General features: G+C 40.5%; 1 protein-coding gene across 2 annotated transcripts in view; it reads right to left on the bottom strand.

The window, feature by feature from the left end:
• Positions 1-22,002, bottom strand: part of ccdc85al (coiled-coil domain containing 85A, like) — a 46,906-nt gene extending 24,904 nt beyond the window's left edge. For both annotated transcript variants that reach the window (XM_036137235.1, XM_036137234.1), the window contains exons 1-2: positions 21,297-22,002; positions 16,698-17,784 (exon numbers count right to left, since the gene is read on the bottom strand). In XM_036137235.1, the coding sequence (XP_035993128.1) occupies positions 16,698-17,784; positions 21,297-21,554 (1,345 nt within the window). In that variant the 5' untranslated portion in view covers positions 21,555-22,002. The remainder of the gene's footprint in view (positions 1-16,697; positions 17,785-21,296) is intronic.
• Between the last annotated feature and the right edge of the window lie 918 nt (positions 22,003-22,920).

The following is a 22,920-nucleotide window of genomic DNA, read 5'->3' as shown; positions in this document are numbered from 1 at the left end:
ACTCTAACACAAGAAACAGAAATAATGCTAAACCAAAACCACAACAGAACGTTACAGATACATGGTTTAATAAATGGGTTGACAAATTAAAAGCCAGTGTAACCAACGACCCTCGTTCAAGACAATGAATTGATGGAGTACACCTGTGTGTAATTTAATACCAGTATAAACCCAACTGTTCTGAGAAGGCCATCAATGTTTGTTAGAGAACATCAGAGAGAGACAAGCATCACAAAGACCATCGAACACAGCAGACAGGTCAGGGAGAACGTTGGAGGGAGACTTTTTCTAGCAGGGTTAGGTTAGAAACTATACCCTAACTTTTACAGAACGTTGTTCAACCCATCTTTTGAAAATGGAGCAATCGTGGAAAAACCGCAAACCCACAAAGTCAGCTGTCCACTTAAACTGACTAAGCATTAATCATGAAAGCAGTCAATTGTAATTCTGAAGGAGCTGCAGGTATCCACCGTTCAGGTGAGAGAATCCTGCGACAGGTCAATCTTGGTTCGCACCACTTTTTTTTATAAACATACAGCGAAAAATTATTTCATTATGAATTATTTTCTTTTCAACCGTTCAGCAATAGATAAAACATGCAATATTTTAATAAAACAAAGTAGAAATTTATAAATTATTGTAGGCGTAAACATAGGGGCTCAGGCATTTGGATTAATAAAAGGAAAAAATGAATAGCAATTTCTAATGTGTTGGTCTAGAGCAGGGGTGTCCAAACTTTTTGGTACATGGGCCAAAAAAGGAACTCAAGGGCCAAAAAATGAAAACATTTTTTTTTTAACAAAAAATGTTTTTAATTTTTTACCTGCTCTGCAAAATATGATCATTTGAAATAAATTGGTCAGATTTTTTGTAGGAAATGAATGTGTAAATCATTGTAGATCCAAAAATTAAAAAAAAGGGGTTTGCTCATTTGTATTAAAAGATGGGCATCCAGTTTACAAATTATTTTGAATAATTTAATTTGACTCTTTAACAATAATAAGCTTTAATGTTTTTGGTCTAGAAATATAAGAACAGTATTTGGGCCAGTTGATTTTTGAAAACACTTTTAATAAGAAAATTCAAAGCAGATTTTAATGCACTAAAGTCTGCATTTAGCTAATTAAATTGGACGGACGTTACTATGAAATAGAATGTCAAAAATGTGTTTATTAAAAGATAAATACTTTGTGTTGTACTTAACATTTTCAATTGTAGGATTTTAACTTTTCTGTAATAATTTTGCCCTAATTAAAAACTAAAGTCTTCCATTTCCATCAGACACCTGTGCTGGTGGACCAAATCTTTCTGGAAATGCAGATGGGGGGCCAACCAGAATCAGTACAGGGGCCACAAATGGCCTCTGGGCCGCACTTTGGACATGCTTGGTCTAGAGGATGTTTTTAGTCTACTCTCAGTAATAAAGACAAAACAAAAATCTTTGATCTATTTAACCAAGTTTAATGAATTGGTGCGCACAAGTTTCTTTTTGAGTAAAAAGTCACTTCATGTTTTAGCCCTTCTTACTATGAAAATTTAAATAAAGAGCTGATGAAACATACTTTAGGTTGTACATAACATTTGCCATTTAATAATTGAAAATGTATTCCTAAATAAATTGCAACAAATGTCCATCGGCAACAGCTCCGTTTGCTGATGTGTCAAAATTGTACCATAAGGTCGGAGGCCATACAAAAGTATTCAAAGTGGGCCGCACTTTGGACATCCCAAGTCTAGACAAAAGCCCTTACATATATTGGAAAGCCTTAGTCAAAGTCCTGACCTAAATTAAAGTAACAATCTATGGCAAGACTTTAAATATTGCTTTCACCAGAAATTCTCTTTTTTTAAGAAGACTGGCAGCTGTAATTGCAGCAAAATATACAAATTACTGACACATTATTTCACACGCATCCCACTTTTTATATTTTTATTTATTAAAAAAAATCATGAATAATTTTCTTTCTCATTCTCAATTGCACTGTGTTCTGGTCACATAAAACATCCATAAAACTTAAAGGGAGTGGAAAACTCCATACAAGATTCATGTCACTTAAATTACTATCATAGAGAAGTAATTTAAGTCACTTGGAGGGCAGAAAACAACCACATACTGTATTCCAAGGCAAATCCCCAATTCTCCTAAAGACGTGTTTTACCTGCAGCTGGAGCTTCCCCTGTGCTACGGGGAAAGTGGTAATTAAATGTACCTTTTTTCATAACAGGAAAGGAAATGAGCCAGCCAGTCTGGAGCAGCGGGGGGTAATGAAATAGATTCCAATATCTCTGAGAGGGAATCTTTCAGCGCAAATGCTGAAAGAGACCGAGCAAGAGATAATGACATAAATATAATGCCAATCATCTCATGTCGGTCGAATCAGACGATCCATCTGTAGTAACGCGGGCTATTGCACATATGCCTTGCTGTCATTCTCATCAGAAAAACCATTACATCAAATGGACATAGCAGACAATAAGGGCAGCAGGAGATAAAACCGGCATCCCAGGAATGAGATAACTACATCCCTTTGACATGCTGCATTCCTGACGGGTTATCTCCCTTTCTGTTCTTTCAGCAGATGGTTGAGCTGTAGAGAGCCATCGCAGTGATAACAGCAGCCAAGCAGCCCAGCTACCGCTTGACCAGGGATGAGAGACTCCAGCGATGGGCACCGCAGATACGCAAGCAAGCTCATCAAGCACCCACTGTTATTAAAACTGTGACATATTAGTCTGGAGCACAGTGATGCACATGACCGCATACAGATTTCACATTTTCTTTAAGGTTTACACTGCTGGTTCCAATTATTACTGGTTCCGATATTTTATTTAAGGACTACAGATAAATGAAAAAAAAATTATAGTGGAAGTTGTTTTGAATTCAGCCCAAAATTAAGCAATACATGTGTTTTTAGAAAGACAATATAATAAGTGCAGTATGATAAAGGAGACGATTGTTTTGTATAAATTGATAAAGGTGGCTGTTGATGTATAATTGTCATGACGTGAAGCACTATCAGTTTTGTCACATTTGTTTCCGTGATTCGTTTTTGTCTTTGGTTTCTTAATTTTGCATAATCTTAGCGTTCTAATATTTGTTTAGTTTGATTAGAGTTTAGTTTTCATAATTTCTGTGTTCCCTCACTGAGGTTATTGTTGTTGTTTTACAGTCATTCCCTTCGTTTTGTTTCATTCAGGAGCCTTAAGGCCAAGACAAACATTTTCACACCCATGAATACAAACCGCTTGGATCTTGCCAATCTGGAAGGTGTCAATATATATAGTATTTGTAGCTCAGCTGATGTATGGGGTTTCATTTTACTAAAGCCTAATAGGGGTGATAATGTGGTGGTTTTTATATGCTGTCTACTGAAAAGCGTAGAAAATTTAAAGTGGCTTCTCAGCAGGACATAACTTTTTTTTTATCGTTGTTGCCCCTGCAAAATTAATTATAAATGGGAAGAAAATAGCAGATCTTGCTGTATTTCTTAAAAACTAGGTTTGGTGTTCTTTATTTTAGCGGTTTGTGACTCATGCTTTTCTTTACATGGTTTGAATTTAGCGCTTTCATCTGACTCGTAGTTTTCTTGCCATTTTAAACCCAGACAGTCGGTGCAGTCATAAAAATCCGAACTGCACCCAGACGCCAGCGGAGAGAACTGGTGCCATTGCCTAGAGGTTGGATACAGATTAACGCCACATAGGCTTGGAAGTCCAGCAGACAGTAGAGCGGACTGGGAGGTAGGAATTAGGCCATAATCTACTCTGGTTCCACTCAGTCTAACCTTATTTCCATCCCAGCAATTGCTCTCTCAAGTGTATATATATCCCTCCTATTTTCGGTCATTCATGTCAAATCCTATGTCTGTTATCACTCTCCTGTCTTGCCACCAATGTTTCCTCATTTGCATATAGCAGAAGTTTGGATATTAAGTTAATTTAAAGAGCATTTTTTTTCCCTCACTTCCCATTATCTGCCTGCTTTTGGGTCCTTTCTCCAAACGGCATTTGATATGAACACATTTTTTTTTCAACCTCTCATCGGACAAATGTCAGGTATTCAGACTTTAAACAATGCTCACAGGATCATCGGTCAGCACTCCTCCCTCGCTCACAGCCAATCAACTGAAACCTTCAAACTCCCGCCACCTTTTCCGGCTGGAGTAAATTTGACATAGATGCATGTGGTTCCTGCTGGTGACGCTGGGAGTGACGGAGATTCCCTCAGGTCCAGTCCTGCCCTAGTCGGTGGCAGCCATTCAGCTTCCAGTTAATTACCTGCATGGCAAACTAATTTCCTTTCAGCTCAGTGGCCTGCTCCCTACTGCTACAGTATAGAGGGACAAAGTCGATTCTCTAATCCAATAGGTTGTCGCCCCTACGGGATGATCGAGGATGCTGTAGATGATCTGTCACCTCCGAGGTTTTAAATGGAGCAATGCTGGAACACAACAGCGATCTCCTTTCCAGCTTGCAGATTCATGTTGCAGATGCGTAAGAAGTCACAAAGGTAGTGAAACATTGACTCCCCTTGCTTGATGGTATCACAAAAAAAAGTAAGACTTCCTTTTGATAAATATTCTTAGAATATATGCTGTTGAAATTTTATATGTTAATAGTGGGGTTTCAGTTTTCCAGGGTGGAATGATTAGACAACATATAACTTCAATTCCTCCTTTTAAAACAGAAATCTGATACACAGGTTGGAATTTTCTGTGGATTTTCTCTAATCTACACAATGTCGAAATTACACATGCTGCTCATATATATATACATACACCCCCACCAATGTTCCCCCTAATTTTTCATGTGTCTGAGCATTCACTGGACCTAAAAAAAATAAAATTACATCAATAATACAGAAATAACAGAAAAAACCCACTTAAACAAACAGCTTACAGACAACACCTTATCCTGTATATCGGACCTCTTTTTATCAGAGATAGTAGAGCTCATCTAAACAGGTTGACTTCACACAAATAAAAACCCATGTACTTTGTGTCATTGTAAACAAAAAGCTCCAATACTTCTTCTATCGCCATAAAAGGTTTTTCCAGAAAGGCATTTGGCAGAAGCTTCCAGTGTTGTATAGTAACAAAGTAAAAATACTTCACTACTGTACTTCAGTATATTTTGGAGTACTTTATACTTTTCTCCAGTATAACATTTTTTGATAACTTTTACTTTTACTTCACTATATTTCTCAAGTTAATTGCATACTTTTACTCCAATACATTTTCAATGTTTGGTTTAGTTACTCATTACAAAAAGAGAGAGAGAAAAACAAGTGTTTTGACCCCACCTACTGAATGACTGCGACAAAGTCGGGACTTGCCTGGCCTGGTTCATCGCCACCAACAGGATAGGAGGCTGGTTCAGTGGTAAAGCAGGTTAAATTAACCTTGTGGTATAGGTAGAGCATCTATTAACACAGAGTCCTAATTTTCTTAACCTAATGATAACCTGCGGGTGTATCTATTAGCAGGTTTACCACTTCCTGTAAGTTAACTAAGCCTGGTTTATCACTTCACCATGTTCTTAGTATACACCCTCTTTGCCTGCACTTGGTTGTGTACAATTTTAAAGTGCATAGCACCTTACTTGAAGAAGGAAAACTGAAAGCTTACAAAAAGGTTGTATATTCTGTCTAAACTTGGTCTAAATTTCTCCTGCACTTGGTTGTTTATATTATTTTAAGTGAATTTGACCTTCAAGTTTACCAAAATGTAAAAAACGTCATTCAAACTGCATGTGCTTTGTTTTACTTTTTACTTATACTTTTTATTACATTACTTGAGTACATCTATTTTTATAGTAATTTTCATACTTAAGTAGAAGACATTTCAGATACTTTAAGACTTTTACTCAAGTAACATTTCAGTCAGTGACTTGGACTTTTACCAAAGTCATATTTTGGAGAGGTACTTATACTTTTACTTGACTCCGAGATTTCAGTACTTTATACAACACTGGAAGCTTCTTTGTTGGTCCTCTCCGTCCTTGTTGTCGTTAAACCTGGTTTACTGTGGACAGTGACACTAGTGTTCCCGCTGTTTCAATTTATGAAGTAGGTTCCCTAAGAACGAACTATGCCTAAAAACAGCAGAGCCCATGGAAATAAGTCAACCCGTATAAATGAAATCTACAATTTCAAATATTAAGAGTGGTCAAACATTTAGTTGGAATTGTGTCTGAAGCTGGGAGACGTTTCTCTGCAGGTCTCTAAAGCAGAAGACCTAAACCAGAAAATTACAATTGACTTGAGCAGCTAAATTAACTTCAAAGGTTGCAGCAAAACGTCGCTTTGGCCAAGCCATTTATTTGTGTTGGGGGGGTATTTTGGGTCCTGTTTAAAAAAAACACATACTGTCTATATATATATATATATATATATATATATATATATATATATATATATATATATATATATATATATATATATATATATATATATATATATATATATATATATATATTTACCCTTTATATCTGTAGATATAAAGGTTTTATCAACTCAAATATTCAAACAAATGCCCCTATAAGATTGTTTGTATATCTGAATATTTGGAGCGTGTAACAAAAGTAATTTCCCTCTGGGATTATTAAAGTATTTCTGATTCTGATCCCTGCCTTCCCTGGGCCCGCGACAACTAATCCATGTGTTCCCCATGTCGGCGGATGTGCATTGACCACCCAAATAGCATTAGTAGCCGATTAATTTACTTTTTTTCTATTTGCAAGACTTTTTTAGGTATTTGTATAATAAAAATGCTTAACCATAATTATTTTACTTATTTATTTAAGTCTACACAGGACTTTGAAACCCAACATTTGTCAATTTCCCACCTGACCCAAACTTTGGAAACAACTGCTCGTTTAGGGCAAACGTGTGTGATTGTATTTATATTTTTAGATATAATAATTGCAGCATAAAAGAAGAGCGATTAAAATGCATCCTTAAAAGCCCACAATTAATAGGAAATTGATCCCCGTGATGAGTATCATGCAAATGTTGCACTGGCACTCCACATCCCTTTTGATTTTGCCTGCAAAGGATACATACAGTCTCCTACTTTTCACAATCCATTTCCTGTTGCAACTAATGCTGTCACAGAATATATGATTAAGAAAATACAGCACTGTCTGCGTAATTCACGAAAAATAGGCATCGTCTTGCTGATTGCTCAATCCGAGAGGAGCCTGCTTCCACAGAAGAAGCTAGCGGTGCCTTGATTAAAAATGAAAATGATATGCTCCAGGGGTAGATAAACAAAACGCCTAATCATGCACTCCTCATTTAATGACTCCTCAGATTATCTACAGCTAAGGGTGTTTTGTCCCAGATTTGATTTGAAATTCAAATGATAAAGATTTCCCTTTGTAAAGTTACAATAAAGATATTGATATTCAAACGCCTTTGTTTGGTTTCAGATCTGCAGCTTACACAACCCTCTTTCCTCTTTTCAAATAATATATGATACCGGAGTACATTCGACTTAAAAATGACATTTTTCACTCATGTTCTGAGGAAATAACGTCTGAAAACCAAGTTTAAAAACCAGCTTTGTGACGTCGTGAGAAAGAAAGCTGGTAATAATGCTGAGCTAATGCTTCACTAAATCCTTTAACACCGAGCAGCTGTGACAAACATTTGAGTTTCCCCCCATGATGTTCAGCCTGTGACGGTTTGTCAAGGGACGCTCTCAATCCATCGCCTTGGCAGAGATGTATGACAAAATAAGATGGAGTGAAGTCAGAGGGAGACAGAAGAGGCAAGAGTAGGAGGGGAAGACAACAACCAGTAATCCACTCAAATACTTCCTCCACATCCTTTTCCTCAGCTCATCCTGGCAAACAGCACATCCTCCAAAAAGAGGGCTCTGTAATCAGATTCCTCTCCCTGTCCGACAGCTGGTTGCACAGAGTGGCAGCCAATTAGAGAGGGCCGGTGTAAGGAAGGCACGGAAGAGAAGAGGAGGAGAAAGTGGTAGCCGGGCTTTCTCAGTGACACCGCAGAGGGAGAGCATTATCTGAGGCCTCGGCTTCGCTGCTGATTTCCTGTTACGCTGACAAGCCGCAACACTTCACCAGAAGAAGAGCTGCGGAGCCTGAAATGGTGCCGCTATTATAAGAGTCAACATAGGCCAAGAGAGTGGGGTGATCTTCGCTAATTCAATCAGATCATCTGTGCTCAAGCAATGATGCTCAAGTAGTTCCTGAGTCTATTTTTAGTCAAAGAGGGAAAGATTAAGTGACGCCTAAATATGTAAAAACCTGTGTGTGCAAACTATTCAGACACAGAAAGCAGTCTGAATCCATTCGTTGACCGTCTTTCTATGGCTACATCCACACGGAGCCGTATACCGTATCCGCACAGAAAAGTTTGAGCGTAAAGCCTTGATAGGCGTTGTAATACCTATGCCCCACCAGTGAGTGGCGCAGCAGCACTGTCGCAGAAGTAGAGGAGGAAGAAGAGCAGGGCAAAACCAACCAACGCAAAAGAGAGGAAAGAGGTGCTTGTGTGGACCGACGACCAGGCTGTTCACTCATGCAGTAGAGGAGCAAAATGCGTTAGTGTAAAATCTACTATAAATGTGTGTCTGAAACACAAACGCAACTCCAAAGGCTGCCATTGTTGTTGCTTGCGTTAGCGTGTGTTAAGTAGAGAGGTCTACTTATGCAAACATGTCCGTTTGTAGCTGGTTAAGCAGATAAGCATATCCAGATGAAGCTGCCGCGGAGGCCGGTTTCAAATGTAGTTGGTTTTGCATCAGGATGGGACTTCCTTGACTAAGAATGTTGTGTTTCTCTAGCCTGAAGACTTGGTATATGCTTGACGCACGGAAATGAGACTCATGGACACATCTGTAGCTTTTATTCTGCAGGTGTTCCTCCGAAGTAGCACTATTCTCCTAGACTCTAAAAGGCAGCAGAGTGCTCCTACGCCAAGGATACTACACCCCACTACACATAAAAGTAGAAAACAGATAAAGCCTCTTCCTTCCTTCCAACAGTGATGGCGAATCATATCCAGGAACTGTCAACAATTTGTTGATCACGGTGATCTTTATGGGCTGAATCATAAAGATGTCTTTATTTACAAACCTCCGCCAAAATGAACTCTTGCTCATTCGCCATGTTTTTTCACCCTGGGCTGTCCGAGTGGTTAGGAATTTTCCTAGGTGAGCGCTGCGTAAACTTTAGGCCACAATCCCGTAATATGGCCACACGGATCTCGCGGATGCGTCAAAAATGAGCCAGGCTTTACTCAGTGGCTAATGACAGATTGCCTATGAATATGAAAGAGCAAACCCTTTAGAGTTAATCACAGCTTCAAATTTACCAACGGGGGTAATGCCAGAGTTTTTTGGTTTTAAAACAAAAAAAAAACTTTAACTCAGGTATCTACTCAGAAACAGCTGATGTTGTTCTATAATATATTATCTAAATGTCTTTAAAGTTATTTCTGATGGCATTGAAAATTAAACACGTACTCCCTTTTTGTTCTAGATGTCTAGATTGTTAACAGGGTTCCTACATATTATTCCAGGGAAAATTCCAGACATTTCCCAGATAGATGGATGGACAGCCGGATGGCTGGATGGACCGATGGATGAACTAAATTTTAGGTCACTGGAATAACATCTGGAATAGGCATACAGCTGTTAGTGGTTTCAAGCTACACCAAGGTTTTCTCTCGTGCGGTTTAACAACAGAGAATCTCCTGGAGCAAAAGACCAAAACATCTCCAATGTCTCAGGTGGAAACGAACCGTTACTGTTTATAACTTCCAATGTATTCAGCAGGTATATATTCCATTGTTTACTTACACCACATATATGAAAAAAAGTATTTTTACATAACCTAAGTCTTTATCTGACCCTGACTTTGAATGTATCTGACCACCTCTGACTAGAGTAACATATTTTTCTAAACATCTGTAGCTGAAAAAACTTATTTGGAATACAGCATCATGAAACGGCGGGTTGTCAACACTCTAGGTACTGTTTCTTTTTTTCGTATATAGTCTGTTCATGGCACATTAAATACAGTCTGCAATGAAACCCATTAAGATAAAAGGTTTAATTTAAAAAAAAAAAATCTGACTTCTCCTTTTTTATTTTTCTCATTGAAATAAATCACCTGTCTAAAGGGTTTGCCCTTTCATTTGCACATCACTTTTAAGAAACCTATCCACTACCTCTTTTGCATCGAGCTACTTTGTGCCCTCATCCTTGCAGTTAGTCATATTTACACATTAGGCTCAATATAAGTACAAATACACATCAGCACAGAATATTAATGATGAAAAAACATTTTAAATGTTTAAAGTACATCACAAAACCTTTTCACCAAAACAGCTTTCAGAATCCACAGACCATAACAGCATTAGATGAAAACACAGCTTAGTTAAAAAGATTTTGGATTTAGCAGATTAGATTTTGGATGTAAACTCGCCTTTTTAATTAGCAGAGCCCTCGAACGGTCGATGGGAAAATGTCTTTTGCATTCATGCACAGAGGCTCTTTTGTGTACTAACGGCAAATCCTGATGTGAAAAATCAGGATTTGCCCTTCAGGATCATCGCATCAGGTTTAGAAGTTCACTTAAGCTTTTAAATGTATTTTTATCATGAAGATTGTAATTTGTATAAGCATAAGGCGCTTTCTCATATATTTTCCACCACCATATACCATGTTTCCATTAAATTCTACCATTTAGACAAGTTTAGCATTGAACATCTCTGGTGTCTGTATTCGGACATAGAGACAAGGCATTTTGCTTCACGTAGTAAAAACATTGATAAAAGCTAGGAACACATTCTTTTTCCAAAAAAGATGCTGAATTACCTGCATGTATTCCTGGTACCTTTTATTTCTGTAAGCTCTACAGTTTAGAGTAAAAACTGTCTGTTTATGTGTGTGTGTTTGTCTTTTTTATTGGCATCACAAGGGCAAAAGTTCTCCACACACACTGTCATGTCTGCCTTTTCCCATGCGGCCTATTTGCTCCTCTTTGATCAGCTGAGCAGCTTAAGCTAATATGCAGAACTTGTGATTGTTAAACCAGAAAACACGATTAAGGCTCTGCTCTTTCTTGAAAAAGGATCGTCGGCTGTGAATAGATCCTATAGGCTTAGCTAACGTTCACCCTTCCTGTCTGGGTCAGAAGTCTCACGGTGAAGAGGACTCATTATTCTCTATGGGAGGATATATTCTGCACATGGAAATATATATATATATATATATATATATATATATATATATATATATATATATATATATATATATATATATATATATATTTTTTTTTTTTTATAATTAAAGAGCTAAAAAGTCAAACACAAACTGGCAATGGGCTTTAAAGTCAATTTTATTTACACTAATAAAACATTACTGCTGTATGATTCAAAGCAGACACATTATATTTAGATTACATTACATAGTCCTGCCAAACAGCTCTACATATGTCTTGATTACACCATTTGGTTAGCTTAATGCTTTATAATGTGTGGCAACTCCAAGGCAAACGGAAGCAACCGAGAAAAAAATTTTCTAAGGTAAATAATTTAGGTAAGGTATTTGTTCCCTTACAGATTTTTTGTTTTTGTTTTGTTGTCACAACTAAATGTTCGGATCATCAAACCCGCATAAATTCAAAATGCGGTTTCCAAGGGATGATTTCATTTATTAAGGGAAAAAGCTACCCAAACCAACCTAGCCCATAAACCTAATAACTGCTTGTGCCACCCTTGGCGGAAAAAGTTAATTGCCAGAGTCTTTTGCTTCGCTGTGGAGGAATTTTGCAGTATTGCTGTAATTCAGCCACGTTGAAGGGCTCTTGGTGTTGAAGCAACTGTTTAGTGTCACACCACGGTGATTGAACAGAAATCTGGACTTGCATGAGGCCACTTTAAAATCTTCATTTCTTGTTAAAAGGTGGACGTACCGGGCGTGCTTCAGATCATTGTCCCTCTGCAAAACCCAAGTGCTCACAAACTGAAGACATCATTTCCCTTTAGCATTTTCTGGTACACTGTGTTTTTTAAGAGACGTAACAGGACCGACGGCTTTCAGAAAGTTCCACTTTTGTCTCGTCAATCAATAGAACATCTTTCCGAAAGTTTTGAGAATCATCAGGATATTTTTTGGGAAATGTGCGCCGGACATTGGTGTTCTGTTTACTCAGCAGTGGTTTTTGGTTACGTAATTTTTGCCTAATCTCTCTTTCCTATAGTTGAATTTATGATCACGGACCTTAACTGTACGGCTGAATATGACAGAATGCAATCATTGTGCAAAAGCAGTTTCACTACTGAACAGAACATTTTAGAGCAGCACTGTGACTGTGTACTGTGATAGATCTATAACAAAAAAAATCCTGTGAGGATTTTTTTTTACTTTTTGTCCACACTCATGATGATATTTTACACCCATATCCTCCATACTCCCCACACTAATGTGCAAATAATGAAGCCGTAGGATTCTCCCCATTGAGCTCTAATATTACCTTACAGTATGATACTTATCTTTTTTTAAATAATACAAAAGCTTGAATGCTTTCTCTAAATTTAGAGCTATTCCTTTCTCCACCTCTACCACTATGTGTGATAAGCTAGCCAGAAAAGGCAGCCGCAGATTGTATTAAAAGGCGGCAAAAGGTCAAAGTGTTGTTTTGCTTTCTTTCTGCATTTTTGTCGGGAATTTAAATGGCCTGAGCAATGAGAGCTGTTGAATGTCAGCCTAACATGAAACCTTAATTTGTTGAAAAAAATATATATAAAAATGAAAATAAAGCCTCTTTACTGGAGTAGGACACTTCAACACGCCATGCCCAATTGCTACACGTATCCACACACGCAAGTATAAAAAATGAAATAATACTGTCCAAAGGGCTTAGAGGATAATCCAAGCGAGTGGAGTGTACTACATCCTGACAGGCATTTAATTCCATCTTCTTTAAAAAAAAAAAAAAAAAAAAATGGCTATGAGGCTGGGTCAATGGGTGGCACTGGAGGAAGAAGGCAAAAATCTACATTTCAGGTGCTGCTCTCTCTCTCTAATTTCCTCATCATTCCTTTTTTTTTTTGGTTATAATTTCATCAACAACAGATTATGATCAATAGGTTGAAAATTATTTTTCTGCACACACTAAGTAAAACCTCCAATCTCTATGGTGGGTTCTGACTGGATGTTTTGTTGTCTAGTTGTGAATCTTACGCCGTGACACTTTACGTTAGCGTGCTTGTCGGGTCGATGTAGTCCTTGAAACCCCTGAGGTGACGCGCTCATGATCAGGAAAGACAGCCGTTCTGACAGGCAACAAGCTGGAATATCACAACATGACTCTGTAGCAACACACACACACACACACACACACACACACACACACACACACACAAGTCTAATCAAGTTTTTATGGGCCTGGTTCGAGGCTATTTGGTGCTTGCATTTCACTCTGAGCTAAGTTCAAAACAGTTATGCATCCAGTTGGCAAACAGTCGAGCCCGGGGGCCAATGATGGCCTATGCTCTCACAACATCCTCCAGTGTAAGGATTTGTGAGGCATTAATGGGTTGTGGCTTTTTGCAGACTTCACATGGGTTTCGGTTTACATCAAGATTGAGCTCCCTGAGAGCTAAAATAGAAACAGACTGACAAGCTAAATCAAAGTTGTAGTTGTCTTTATAATAATTTGCTGCAATCCACGGAGATTATAGGATGGCAAAGAGAGCACGCTTACTTCTAGGCTGCAATGTCTTCGCCTGCAATGCACTGCAGTCCTTAAAATATTCCCTCAAACCATTGAACAATTAAATTTCCAGGGGTGGGGCGTTGTTTTCCTACAGTTCTGGCTGTACACAGGAACAGTGCCACAAAGGCCTGCGTCACAAAATAAACACGGATAACAATTCGACTCTATGTTCCTCTTCCTCTGTCCTCAAGAATGCCAGCATGTCCCGGCAGGAATCTGTTTTTCCCTTTCATAACGTTTGCATTTGGAAACGTTTAAGTTATCCTCCCATGCATTGGCAAGAAGGTTATTGTTGCAGGAATTATTTTTAATTTGTCATTCAGTCTTATTGGGCATGCATCTGACAAGAAGCATCCCTGCTGTTTAAGAGGCTGCGCCCTTTTTTTTTTATAAGATTCTCGATCATCCATAAGAAAGACCCGCTTTTGAGGTATTCTGTCTGTTTGGTCAGTGCCTTCACATTTAATACCTGAAATTCTTGACTGCCTGTCTCTGTATGCAATGTGATGATCCACGATTACGTCACAAAAATAATACTGTGGTTACAGCTCTAGAGAGCTCAGATTAGAGATCCTGGCAAAAAAAAATATGTCGACTCCTTTCGCTTTTTTTGCTGCATTACAACCACATACCTCGATGGTTTTAACTGGGATTTCATGCGACAACTCAGCACAAAGTAGTGCATGGCTGGGAAAGGGAGGGAAAATGAAAGTTGGTTCTTAAAGGTTTGCACAAATGGAAATCCCTGGAGAAAGCGCAGACATCCACAGCTGAGGCGAGACAACATGTTGACAGGATCGATATGGGAGGGGTACAACACAAATCTAGCCTTTCTGGGAAAGTGGTAAAAGGTAAGCCTTTGGGAAAAAAATAAAACTCCAAGAATTACTCTTTAAAGTTTGCTCGGAGGCATGCGGGGTCCGCAGCAAACATGTGGAAGAATGTCCTCTGCTAAGATGAGCCCAAAACTGAACTTTTTGTTCTGCATGCCAAACCCTATGTGTGGCAAAAAAAATGAATACTTCACATCACCCTGCATCAAGCTTTGGGAATGCTTTTCTTTAGAAAGAACGGGCAAGCTGGGTATAGTTGATGTAAAGATGGATGCACCTGAATACAATAAATAAATCCTGTTAAAGGCTGCAAAAGCGTCCAGGCCAGAGCAGGACAAGGATGCTAAACACACAGCCAGAGCTACAATGATCTTTTTTGTTTTTCGATTTGACCCTATCGATATGTTACAACAGCCAACATTAGTGGCAAGGCTTGAAAATGCAATTGCTGTCCACCCATTCATTGGGTGGACAGCAATTGCATATATATATATATATATATATATATATATATATATATATATATATATATATATATATATATATATAATCACATTTTGATGTAGAAGATCAGTTGAATAACCCTCTGAAGCTAAACGTACCTAACAACACTTTTCTATCACTAATGTATCTCTATAGTGCAAAAACTTGTCAGTCCGACTACATTGCTGCACTGCAAAAATGGACCTAAAAATAAGTAACATTTTCTTAAAATTAGTGTATCTGTCCTTGATTTGAGCAGGTAAATAAGATGATCTGCCAATGGAATCCCTAAAATAAGATAATTAGACATCCTGCACTTGAAATAAGATGATGGAGATGAATTGTTCCTATTTTAAGTGCAAAACTCTTATTCCATTGGCAGATAATCTTATTTACCTGCTCAAATCAAGGACAGATACACTAATTTTAAGAAAATTGTACTTATTTTTAGTTCATTTTTTGCAGTGTGTTTATCTGACTGCTCTGTGGAGATTTTTTGTGTCTCTCTCCTCCTCAAATTGCAGACTAATATTTCACCTTGAGGAATTCGTCCTTTAGCATGGGAGCGCTTGTTGCCACTCAGCCCTTTTTTTACCCCCTGACTCCTGAAATCATTATCAGCCACTGTAGGGTATTTAAGCAGCAGCCAAGTTGGTTCTTTGATTTTTTTTTTTTTTTTTTTTTTTTTGTTCGCCAGCACTCGGAAATCCATAACTCCTACTGATCAGTCTAAGACAGACAACACTCAAGTCTTTGTGGGAAATTGTCGTTTGATAAGGGGGAACGCTCTTGCGTGGAAAAGGCTACAGTTTTTGAGCACTGATCATTTGAACCTAATGTTTTCAACATATACACACGCTGTATAACCAGATAATTTTACTCCCATCTTTGAGACAGCCTACTTTCCTCTTGAGACGCTAGAAAAAAATCAATAAGGCTGTAAATTTTGCAGCAGTCAGAAAAAGGGAGGAGTATTAACTTTCTAAATCAAATAAAAGAAGCTCGGGAACATTAGGCGAAAGGAATCTCTTCAAAAGGTTGTGTTTAAAAAAGGTTTTTTTTTTGTTTTGTTTTTTTTTTGTGTACCTGTAGAGATGTTCAGGTAAATTTGAAAAAACTGGAAAATGTATGAAAAGTTTAACTATTTTTGGCTACTGAACTGAAAAAGATCAACACAAAACATTCTGGCTAATTCACAGAGTGTTGTATTAAAAAAATTAATGGAAAGTTTAGTGGAAGCAAGAAGTCTAGTAGAAAAAGAGGCAGAAGCAAAGAGGGATAACTGCAGCAATGAGAGGATTTTCAATCAAACTTGACATGCTTTATGGAGATGTGTGATTTCAATTTCCACCAGAAAGGTCATTTTGCAGCAGAACAGGGTCCCTGCCCACATTGCCATCGGTGCAAGTTTAATGACAATGGCTTCGCTGTGCTTGTGATGGGAGAGCAAATAGGCCAGAACTGAACCTCACTACGAGAATCACCAAGATATAAAAAAAAAAACACCAATGTAGATGAGCTGATGTTTTAGGATATTCTTGTTTTCACAGAGAGGCACCTGCATGTATTTTTGCAGCTTACAACACCAGTAGGGAAGCGGAGCTGTGAGCGCTGACACACACCTACCATTCATGCCGTTGTAGATGCTCCGATGGTGTGGTGACAGCTCGTCACCAGCTGGCCTCCTCTGGCCCTCCCTCACAGGGCTGCCAAACTTTACGTGGTCCGGGCTCACGCTGTACTGGTGCCTGTGAGTCTCGGGGCTGCCGCTGTGGACCATGCAGCCCTTTTCGTGGTGCTCGCCGACCCCCAAATGTGCGTGCCGGGGTTCGGGGCTTCCACAGCCCGTGGTGCTAATACTGCTCCGCTTGTACTTCTGATAGAGCTCCCCGCTGCCCCCTTGGCCCAGGAAGTGCTGCCTTTGGCCCAGAAGGAGATCCGAGCTGTGGTGCTTGGGGTGCTGCTCGGGGCTGCGGTGGCCCATGCTCCGCCCGTACTTTTCCGGGCTTAGGCCCCGCATGACCCGGCTGTGGTCGGGGACGGATATGGAGCCGCAGCGGGGCCGGCAGAGCTGGGGCAGCGTGTAAGGGTACTCCAGGCTCGTGCTCCGGTGGCGCCCCGCCGGGAGCTCGGGGCTGGACGCCTCCCTGTCCGCGCCGCCCACTCCGCTGATGCTGCTACACCTGGGTTTGTGCAAAAGTTCGGGGCTGCCTTTTTCCCTGCCGCTCCCGACACTGCCCACTCCCGCAGAGAGGTGAGTCGGCTTATGGTGGGGGTGGTCCGAGCTGTCAGCGCTCCCTGCGCTGGAGGTGCTGCTCCCGTCCCCCACGTCCCTCATGAGAAGCCCCTGCCCCGGCACCAGCAGCAAGCTGTTCTGGCTGTCTATCGAGTTGCGGCATCCTCCCATCCCTACGCCCCCTCCGCCTCCCCCCGTGACACCCCCCCCTCCGGCCAAAACCCCCTTCTCGTCATCCAGCAGCAGGCAGAGCTCCTTCAGCTCCAGGTTCTCCCGGATCACCTCCTCTTGCCTGAGCTCCAGCTCCTTGAGCTTCTGCAGGTACAGAGTCACCTCCTTTCGCATGATGCTGGCGCTGTACCGTCCAAGGCGCTGCCACTCCCTTGACACGCGCTTTCCTTTCTGTCGGTCATCGTCTAAGAAGCAGCACAGGTCCCGCAGCTCACGATTGTCTTCTTGCAACTTCTGGTTGATGTCCTGGGAAAAAGAGAGGGGAGGGGGCAAAGATGGAAGAAAACAATGCGAAAGAGTGAGAAACATGACTGCAGGCAAAACAAAATGCAATTAATTAAATGGCTACAAATTAATCCTGTTATTTTGCCACTAGAGATGCACCAATCGGGTTTTCCATAGCTGATATCGACTTCTGGTTCCCTTTGATTTCCAGAAATACATCAAATAAAACAGAATATATGTGTTGCAGGTTCTTTGATAGGGGTGGTAGTTTTGAATCCAGCTGAAAATGACGATCAACGCACATGTTCCCAGAATTTACCAGATTTTTTTATTTATTTTGTTTTACTCAATTCAAGGCATCTAAGTTGATGCACCTATAAGACAAAACAGGTGGAATCTCTTTTTTTAAGCATTTACTTAAAATTAAAGTTCCAGTTACTCAGTATTGAATCTGCAGATAACTGATCCGATTTGATTAAAAGAAAATCGCCCGATTTCAATCCAGGTGATTGATTGGTGCATCTTCAGTGATCAGCAGTGAAAATCAAGAAACGTTTCCTGCGTGCAGCTCTGTCAGTAGACAGTAGATTTTGATGAATCCCGTTTACAAATCATTACAAAAAAAAAGCCTGTTGGTAAACCTTGTTTTGTAAATCAGTCACAGGTTTTTACACGTTTCAGTTAAGACTTTTCCATTCACAGAGTAACATTGGTAGGAGTTTGGATGGATTTCATGAAAAGGGGGTAAAAAAATCTAAATTTTCAGTAACTGATCAGCCAATCGCTGCTTAGTACTGGTCAGAAGAAGATTCTTCATTGATCGATGCATCTCTGCTAGTAATCAGTTGTTAAACTTTATCATTTTCCTGCATACAGCTCAGTAAAGTTAAATCATGATGATTTCTGAGCAGCCTGTTTTCTTATTGACAATGTCCAAATCATCAGTAAGAAAAGCACGTCAATAAATTCTATGCTTCTGCTTGAATCTGTTTTGCTTCAAGTTACTTTTTAAAAAAAAATCTAAATCATTATTAATTAAATTTAAGATCTACATGAATTATTAAAATGCTCATAAATTCTGTCTAACTTAATTCATTAACTTACAATTGAGATGCACCAATCAGGCTTTTTGTGGTCCACACAGATTTCAACTGATTCCAATTTTTCATACTTAGGGACCATAACGCATAAGAGAAAGAAACTTGAATTGGGGTAGTAGTTTTGAACTTAACAGAACATGAAGGAATTGGGCGACTATGCCCATACTCAAAAGAGGTGCTTGCTGTTGGTCGATGCCTTTAGAGAACAAACTTCTAGTTCTAAAATGATCATTTTATGATCTGGGAAAACATAATTCAGATCATTGTCCAGTTTCAATTGGTGGACCTTAATTTATCACCCTATAAAAAGCTGCATCCATTGCATAATTTGATGTGTGTTCCCTACTCTTTTAGATATCCCTCAGTCGCTGCATGCAATTATAATAAAATGAAACCTTAATCCTCTCTGACTTCCCCATGAAAGAACAGTCACTGCCTAGAATCCCCCGTTGATGATGGAGAAGCCACACAGAGGCAAGGCCAAACTCAAGAGCACGGACGACACACGCACAACAATCTGCAATAAAAGCAACATTAAAACACTCCCTTTTCACCTCCAAAAGACCTCCCTCCCTCCCTCTACCTGTGACAATTTAACTCTCACCTAGATCCTCTCTCTCCCTCTCTCCCTGTCAGAGCCTCCAGCTCTTTCCAGTGTAATTAGGCACTTGGATGGGCAGAGGTGACATGGTCCCTGGGAGAGGCAAATGATCCCTGTGTGCTGCTGAGGCTACCTCAGGCAAGTCTCAACTTTAATTGTAAACACTGTGGACATAGTGCCACATTACCCTTATTAGAGGAGGTAGCGACTAAGATTGGTGACAGCGAGAAAGGCAGTGTGGATACCAGCTTACGACCACAAATTTCAATGGATATGTTGGAATTTTTTTGAAGCAAAAGCATTTGTGGGAAAACTTTGTTTCAAAATATAACCGAAAAGTGTGAAATGCACTTGGATTCTGTTCACTTTACCCTGATACCACAAAATAAAATCCACAACACTAGTGAGCGACCTGTCCAGCGTGTACCCTGGCTCTTGCCCAATGACAGCTGGATATAGGGACCAGCCCTCTCTCTGTTTCTGATAAGAGGGTATAGGCAATGGTTGGATAGATGGGATAGTTAATCCATCATCCTAAAAAGCAAAGGGTATGGCACCACTGAAAACCTACCAATTTGTAGCCACACACCTAAACTGACAGAGAAGGAGAGCGTTAATCAAAAAACAAAAAAAGGCCCATCTTCGGAGGAGCTATAGAGATCTACAACTCGGGTTTGGACAATCTATGCACTCTACAAATCTGGCCTTTATAGAAAAGCAGCAAGCAATAGGGACACAGGAAATATGTCCAGGAAGGACAAGATGCAAGATGCTATGCCTGTCAGAAAACTAACCTTTAATATGCCCCCTGAGTACACCATCCCCAACATGAAACAATGTATTGGTGGCAACAATCTGTAGGGATCTTGTTGGCATGAATGGGAAAGCTTGTCAAGACTTGATGGGAAGATGAAAGGAAATAAAAGCAAAGCAGTCCTAGAGGAAAACCTGTTTGAGGCTGCCAAAGTTTAAGAAGTATAGGGCCGTTTTCCAGCAGGAGAACCACCCTAAACATACAGCTGTGATGGCAACCTGTGGCTCCGGATCTGCAGGTTGAGGCTTAGATCAAAGGGTATTCAAGTGTTAGAACATCCCATTAAGGGTCTAGAGCCAAAATCATTTGAGAATCCGTGACGAGACGCTATACGTCTAATCTGACTGAGCTTCAGCTACTTTACAAAGATAAATTGGGAGGGGGGGGTGTATTTACATGCACATATCTAGCCCAAAGATTTGCACATCTAAGCACGTCAAAAGACAGGGAGCTCTCTGTCTACAAAGTGCTGACTCAGGGGAGCTCAATGTAGATGCACACCACACATTTCAGATCTTTTGAGCAAGGATTGTGCCGTGTCATTTCCACCCTAATACTGAAGAATACTCCAGTTGGTATGTCACATTAAAAAAAAAAATCCAAATTTAAAGTTACAAGACATGGAAAAATCCAGCTCATAGAATATTTTTGTAAGGTAATGTGTGTGTGTGGAGGAATTTTGAATGTAGGGCCTGTGCAAAAAGAGACAGATCGGGGTGCCGGGCCCATATTGTGGCTGAGTTTGCTTTAAAGCGGGGCTGCTGGCTATTAAACTAAGTCTCGTTGGACTTCTTGAACCTGCAGGTTCGGCAAACAAACATCCCCGCAGAACGACACGGCCAACTTCAGTAATATTTTATCTAACATCGTGGCTGCTGATTAATGCTCGACAAACAGCAGAATATCCCTCGCGTTATGCGCGCTCTCAGGTGCGCCTCAAACCTATGATCTCATCCTTTACGAATGCGCGCCCCTCCACCCTCCTCTTCCCTCTCCTCCTCCTCTTCCTCCTCCTCACCTTCAGCCCCCTAATCTCGTTTAGGTGCAGCTGGAGGCTGCGGTTGACCTCTCGGATGAGATTCCCGTGGTCGAGAATCACGCTCATCTTATCGGCCTCGGAGCGCCTCAGCCGGCGCACCAGCTCCTCTTTGGTCCACCTCAGCAGCTCCTCGTCCGTCAGACCTGAGATGTCCTCGGCCGGACTTTCACTCTTCGCTATGGACAGCTGGAGCTGGGGCTGCGGCTGGGGCTGAGGCGGCGGAGTTGCCTTCTCCATCGGCAAAGCTCCTCCGGCGCTGACAATAGGGCAGAAAACACTCGTGGAGGGGGTTCGTCAAGCAGCTCCGCTCGCATCCAATCGACCTGCAGGGAGGGAGGGTGGGGGGCGACGAGGAAGCGGGTTACCGTTCGGTGATCAGCGGCATGCTTCGGCCTCTGTGTTGCCCTCCGCTCTCCCGCTCTCCCATAGAGCAACAAGCTGACGATGCCGGGCGGTGGAGGATGCTGTGGTCCTTATCGCTGCATCATCCGGCTCTATGCAGCTGCTGCACGGCGCGGTCCGGTCCTGTCCGGGAGGAGAGGAGAGGAGAGGAGAGGAAAGTGGGAGCAGCTCTACCTGGATGTTAAGGCGGTGGGAGGCAGAGGGGAGGGAGTATCCTGTGCAAAGCAGAAGCGGAGAGATAGGAAACAGCTCAGCCCTTCTCCTCTCTGCCTCTTCTCCGCTGAAGCTCTCTCCCTCCAGAGGTTTGCGCCTCAGTGAATATACAGCTCTCCTGCAGCGCCACCTAATGGTAGGTCCTATGTCAAAAAGCTGCATGCAACAGATTTGCAAAACACGCCAAATAGATGTTAAAAAAAATTTAAGGAAAAAAAAGGGGTTTCTTGAATTAATAGGTGAGCTAAAGCACTAAGAAACATTGACATAAATGAACGGATTAATAGCTATGTAAGTAGCTACTTTACGAAACATAAAACTATGATACATCTCATTGATGTCCATCCTGGGCCAGTGGGAAGTCTGCCAGGCTGAAAAAGGACACGGAGACACACGGAACAAATAACGATACACACTAGTGTCATCATACATGAGGGCGATTTAGAGAAAACAATTAACCCAACAGCGTCAAATGGTAAGGGCCCGCCTGCAGCTGGACCAAAGCACGGGAGTGGCATAATAAGTTGAAGGCTTTTAATGATAACAAAAGGTAAAAACTTACAGCACAGGACTCGGGCATGCACGAAGAAACAGTTAGAAACACAAGGAAATAAGAGTAACAAACATGGTAACAGGAGGATCTGACAAGGAACAATGAAATCAAAGAGCTTAAATGCTGAGGGAGGTGTGGAGACAGAAGGTAAGCAGGGAGGGAGACTAACATAGAGAAGCTGTATTTAAGATTCAGGGAAATGGAATTAAGATACAAGAAAATTTTAAATAAAGGATGCAAGGAAATATGTAATCAAGGAAAAAGGACAACTACAAAGCGAAATAAACTAGAATACACTGGGAGAACACTGGAATAAACAAAGGAACTAAGCAAAAAATAAAAATAAATAAAAATAAACCACAGAGAGATGAATAGAAAAACACAAGTGAAACCCAAAAGCTAAGACCCAAGGATCATGACATGCAGTCATGTTTA

Source organism: Fundulus heteroclitus, chromosome 5 (assembly GCF_011125445.2).
Source record: "Fundulus heteroclitus isolate FHET01 chromosome 5, MU-UCD_Fhet_4.1, whole genome shotgun sequence".
Classification (NCBI taxonomy): domain Eukaryota; kingdom Metazoa; phylum Chordata; class Actinopteri; order Cyprinodontiformes; family Fundulidae; genus Fundulus; species Fundulus heteroclitus.
The sequence above is the reverse complement of the archived record's forward strand: the minus strand, read 5'-3'. Positions and strand labels throughout refer to the sequence as shown.